A 6,000-nucleotide genomic window follows, 5' to 3' on the forward strand; every position below is an offset into this window, starting at 1 on the left:
TCAAAATCTCCAAGAACAGTTCTCAAAACCATGAAAATATAAAGTGGTGCCCAGTGATGTGTCCACAGCATGGCTACAATGCCAACAATTTTAACTATTTTCAATATTGAAAATATCACCACATTGAGGAATCTCGAAGCCTTGACATTTCTTAAAATTCCCTCTGAAAAAATGACACTTTCTAGGCCTCACACGAGGAAAACACTTCAGGTTTTCCCTCAGTGACCAACACGGAGCCTCCTGCTCCTTCAGCTCTGAGAACTCATCAGGAAATGACACTTGGAAAGTCATTTCACTGTGAAAATTCAGGATAAATTGCATGGAGCTGCTTGCACAGGAGACTGATGTAGTTTGTGCTACTTGATCACTGTTTCATCAGTGATCTGCTGAAGGGCTGGAGATTATTTTTATTAAATTTGCAGATTTGCTGGGCAGCTGGAGAGAACTGAGAGGGGGATTCAAATTCCAAACAACCTTGACAAATGAGAGCAGCAATAATCTATAATTCAGCAAGCAGAGGGAGGAAAAAATCTGGATGTTCAGCAGGAGCTGCCAGCTTCACAAGCACTGGCTGAGGAACATATTTTTTGCAGAAAAAGCCCAGAAGTTTGAGCAGCTTGCAAAGTGACAGCAGCTCCCACCGTGGTGCTGCTGCAATAAAAAGGAATTTCCCTCGGGGAGATTCCAGACAGCAGCAAAACACTGAAATCAGAGAGCTCAGCACTGACAGGATCCTGCTGGAATGGGGGGCAGGATTTCCATGAAAAAAAGCTAGATGAGTCCAGCTCAGGATAGTGAGAGTAAGCAGAGCTTTGGAAAAATGGGATTTCCAAGGGAAGGATTGGGATTTCACAGCCTGGGACAGGCACAGGTTCATAAGGGAGGGAGCAGGAGGCTCCCTCTGTGGTGGGGTAAGGACAAATAGGAGAGAAAATTACAAAAGAGAGAATTTACATTACAGCAAAAGAGAGAAATTACAGCAAAAGAGGGAAATTACATTACAGCAAAAGAGAGAAATTAATTACAGCAAAAGAGAGAAATTAATTACAGCAAAAGAGGTTCTGCTGAGATGTTTAGAAAATATAAGGATAACACTGAGCCATTCCAAGGAAAATTATGGAGTCTCCCACCACTGCACATCCTTAAGAAGAATTAAACAAATGCCCTGGCCCATATCTAACCTTGTTTTGCACTTTAATTCTGTGCAAGCCTGCAAAGAACTGAAGGCTCCACTGCTTTTCCAGGGAAAGGGGCAGGCAGAGATTTAAAAATGTTGGAAAACTCCATCCAACCTGCAAGCCTTTATTTCCAAGGCAGAGATATTCCTTGGAAATCTCCTTCAGGCATCATTGTTGTGTGTCAGAACCAGCCTCAGCATCACCACAGGCCTGAATAGTTTAAATTAGACTTGATTTCAGAACAATACTTCACTGTGAATTTACCCAGATTTTTGGGAACCAAGGGACAGTTTAAATGCTCTGCTGCAAAATGGACTGAAATAGAATAAAGGAGGTGCCTCATACAGGAGCATTTCAGTTTGCTACTAAAATAATAACACTCTGTGCCCTTAGTGATGGCAATTAAAATGATCCACAGTGATAAGAAGTATCAAGGATTATCATATTTGCTTATTAATGTGAGAGTCAAATTAATTTTGTGAGGAAACAAAGATTGCTGGGTTCCTTTACAGCCACATCTAATTTTTTAGGAGAAAAACATGCATCCTTCTGCTCACAACCTCACCCTGTGCCCTCATGTCTTGTAACAGAAAGATTTGTTCTAAATGGAATGCTAAAATTGCTAAATGCTGAACAAGAGGTCTCATCCTGCTGGAGGTTTATTAAATCACATTAACACCTGCTAAGCAAAAGGTACGAAGTGTGGCAGAGAGAGAGCAGCACTGATTTCATGCACGTGCAACTGAGGATCCAGGGGCTCCACCAGTTTCCTGTTAATTAGCTGGAACATTTAATGAACAACCCCTTCATTATGCACTAATCAAAACATGGACTAAGAGCTTGGAAAAAAAAACCCCAACGAGCTTCCATCTGCTGATGTATCATTTCTGACCTGGCTTTTCCTTTCCAGGATTCTGGGTTGTTGTTAAATCATCCCAGCAAAACCTTGAGGTAAATTTCTCCTTGTCCATCTCCTCCTGAACTCTGACAGGTTCAGCAGGATGTGATCCTTGTCTCTGTACATGGTTTTGTTCTGTTCTTTCTCAATACTTTAAAAATACACTATTTTTTTTTCAAATGGGCAGATTCCTCAGGATCAGCTACCTGGAAATCTATTTAAGCTGGGTCTTAAAGTCAGAAAATCATTTCTGTTCAGAAAAAAAAAAGGCTTGGGGACATTCATTGTGCTCCCAGGAGAATGAATATTGGGAATATTCATTCTGCCACTTCCAGAAGGAGATGGAGGAACCCAAAGACATTTTATTGTAATTTATTTCTTACTGGTATATAAAAATACATTTTATTGTAATTTATTTCTTACTGGTATAAAGGTGTGATTGACTGTAACAACGTCAAAATCTCCAAGGAATTTTGGCAATATTGAGAAAGGAACAGGGAGCTCCAAATGGCTCAGGAGCAGGAAATTTAACTTGGTGTGAGGAGGACACACCTCAGGATGTGCTTCAGCCCTGTTCCTCAGAGCTGCTGCCAAGGCTGGGTGCACCTTCATGAACACACACCAGAAAATATGGACTCATTTGGCCTCATTTAAATAGAATTGATCCCTTGGTAAGTATACAGTGAAAATCCACTTTACACTACCTTAGAAAAGACCAGGGAAATAAAAAAAATAAAAGAAAAAAAAAGAAATAGGGAAAAAAAATCAATCATCTAAGAGAGGTGGCCTTTAAGAAAAAGTCTAATGAAAATTGTAGGGGAAATCCATGGGGATAAAGTGCTTTAAAGCAGTTGATTAAAGAAAAGCAGGGTGGAAAAGCAAAAGGGTCTGACCTTGCAGCACGATCTTAGCAGCTCTCAGATGAAAAGCCTCAGGAAGACATAAAGTCTGCTTTTAAAAGGAGCTCACAAGAAGTTTCAAACTGGTTTTTCTCTGTGGGTGTTTTGTCTTTGTGGGTGTTTTCGTGCTCCTGCAAGCCCAGCTCTGTGCATGTGCTTTCCTGGGGGTGAAGCCAGTGACAAGTGGCACCACCTGGCCGTGGTTTCCTGCTTGCTCTCCTCAGTAAAGCCCTCTCTGGAGGCAAACATTTGATTATTTCCACACCTGTGCTGCCCCTGAGCCCCCAGCAGAGCAAGGGGGACGATGAGAGATCCCTGAGCTGCCCGAGTGTCTGTGCCAGCCAGAAACACCCAGGTCAGCAGGGAGAGGGGAAAAAACCCTGCAGGGCTGGGCTTGTGCCCTCCCAACCCCAGCAGCTGCTCCAAAGGGATGGCAGCACCTCAGCATCTCCTCCAGCAGTGCCAGATGGGAGCTGCAATTTTATGGCACTTCAGGTGGAGCAATTGATGTGTGGCAAGCTCAAGAATTCAGTGTTTGGACCACCCATCCGTGCCCTTCTGATTTTCTCCTCTGCCTCTGCTCAGAGGAGAAGAACTTTCAAAATGTGCAAGGGCAGCCCCTGCCCTTTTCCCTGTGGCAAACCAGAAAGCCATAAAGAGGTTTTGTTTTCCTCCTCGTCTGTGTGATTGCTCTGGGGTTTGCCAGAGCCTGGCCTGGCAAATCTCTCACTTGGAGAACCAAGAGGAGCCAAGCAAGCAGGGCTGGATCCACCCAGCCCTCACCCCTGGCCAGCCAGGAGAGCTCAGAGCCTGCACACAACACAATCCTTCTTTTCCTGGTTCCTCTTTTACCGATTCATCTTTCCCTCTGCCAATCCCCTCTTTTCCCAGATTCCTCTTTGCATGGATTCCTCTTTTCCCTGACTGCTCTTCTCCCTGATTCCTCTTTTCTTCTGTCCCTCTGCCAATCCCCTCTTTTCCTGGATTCCTCTTTTCCCTGCCTGCTCTTCTCCCTGATTCCTCTTTTCCTGGATTGCTCTTTTCCTTAGTTGCCAATCCCCTCTTTTCCCTGATTCCTCTTTTCCCTGACTGCTTTTCTCCCTGGCTCCTCTTTCCCTCTGCCAATCCCATCAGCTGTCCCAGGCACAGAGGAGCTTCCCACGACTCAATACTCCCAAATATTGAAACAAGCAGACTGCTCCAGGTCTCTGTGTGTGGCAGGCACTCAGACAAACCCACAGTGCTGCAAGCTGATGTATGTTCAATCCTGGCATATCAATCACCTCCGATTTCACTAGGATTATCAAAAGACTGCTTTTGCCTATAATATAAAGCACTTTTTCTCCCCTCCAATTACCTTATGGAAATTTTTAGCACAGATAATATAAAGTGTTAATAAATCCTCTCTAGCATGGCAGGAGAAAGACTGATTTTCTCTCCTTGTATCAGGAAAAGTTTGCACATTTCAACTTTCTCAAGAATAAAGCACAGAAAAATATTGTCTCCTGCACACCTTCTGCAAACACTCTGGGATATATTAGAGCAGTCTGAGCTCATATCACATAATAGTCCATTACACCAAAACCTACTGCAAATCCCTTGCCAATAAAGCACAAAGTCATCCCCAGTTTCTGACAAACCATCTCAGCTACACACAACAAGCAGCACTTCCACACCAGCCATAACACTTAGTGCTTTACCTGTGAAAAAGTGTCTGCTGTTCTTGTATTATCCATGTCTGGGGAAATTCTATTTGTTTCATCAGTATCCTACAGGGTGCCAAAGAGCAGTTTATTCATGAATCACACCTGCTTCTCCACAGCATGCTGCTCCTCTCTCTCTCTGCCTCTCTCTCTTATGAAATCTTGCAGCCAATGGCTTTTATTAAGTGTTACTTCCTTTTATGCTGAGAACTGAAAGAAACAATAATGATGCTTTGCTTCCTTATGGCAGCTCTGTGGAAAGACTAAAAAAATGTAGAAGTTGTTTGTTTGCTTTTCCTGAACTGATATTTATGTTCCAGAGCCTTCCTGGAATCACTGAGCCCTGAACACTGAAATGGTGATTTATTACTATTTGTTATGATTGATTACATTGCATCTGTCTGAACACCCAACATATGTCGGTTCCCACATAAATTCCATGCTAAATGTGAGGGAGTTTGCCTGAGGAGCCACAAACACAATGCTGAGTGTTCCCAGCAGTGTTTTTGTGCACAGCAGCAATTCTAACACATCTCCAAACTCCAGCATGGGCAGCTGCACATTGGGGGGAGCACCTGCAGCTTAATGCACAAGCTCCTTCTAAAGATAAAGAGCATTTTAAACTTTCTCTTTGCTGTCTGTACTGCTGGAGAGAATTGTGATTAGGAGAGGGAATGACCAGCAAAGCATTCCTGAAATCAAACCCCAGCCCTGACAAAAATTGTTCAGCAGCTGCAGGGAAAACACTCCTTGGTTTCCCCACCTTTCTGTGGTGACTCCTGCAACATCACAAACCCGTGTCAGAGTCAATGGTGAGGCTGAAAGTTCTGAGGAGACACAGCTGGAAGGTGAAACTCTGCACATTTTGAAAGTTCTTCTACTCCAAGCAGAGGCAGAGGAGAAAATCAAAAGCTCTGAAACGTCAATGCAAAGCAGAGTTTTTAAGAAGCAACAGGAATTGAAAACATTTGGGGTTGATGAAGGTTGAGTTCCTTCCTCTGCTGCTCTAAAAGCAGATTTTTAACAGAAACAAGGCAGGAAGCTGAGGGGTCAGGGCAGAGCAGGTGCCACTGGGTCTCTGTGAGCCCAGGGTGGGCTCTGGCTCAGCCCCCACTCTTGTGTTTGGGGGGTGCCCCGACGTTGGAAGGAAATTATGAGCCTGATTCCATGTTTCCAGAAGGCTAATTGATTATTTTATGATCTATATTGTCTTAAAGAATACTAAACTATACTAAAGAATACAGAAAGGATACAGACAGAAGGCTGAAGATACTAATGAAAAACTCATTACTCTTTCCAAAGCCGTGACACAGCTCGGCCCC

General features: G+C 43.5%; 1 protein-coding gene across 1 annotated transcript in view; it reads right to left on the bottom strand.

The window, feature by feature from the left end:
• LOC120506979 (formin-F-like) overlaps positions 1–4,793 on the bottom strand; it is a 31,004-nt gene extending 26,211 nt beyond the window's left edge. The window contains exon 1 of the mRNA XM_039719118.1: positions 4,676–4,793. Coding sequence (XP_039575052.1) covers positions 4,676–4,711 — 36 coding nt within the window. The 5' untranslated portion in view covers positions 4,712–4,793. The remainder of the gene's footprint in view (positions 1–4,675) is intronic.
• Positions 4,794–6,000: the final 1,207 nt, after the last annotated feature.

Source organism: Passer montanus, unplaced genomic scaffold, assembly GCF_014805655.1.
Source record: "Passer montanus isolate IOZ18808 unplaced genomic scaffold, ASM1480565v1 scaffold41, whole genome shotgun sequence".
Classification (NCBI taxonomy): domain Eukaryota; kingdom Metazoa; phylum Chordata; class Aves; order Passeriformes; family Passeridae; genus Passer; species Passer montanus.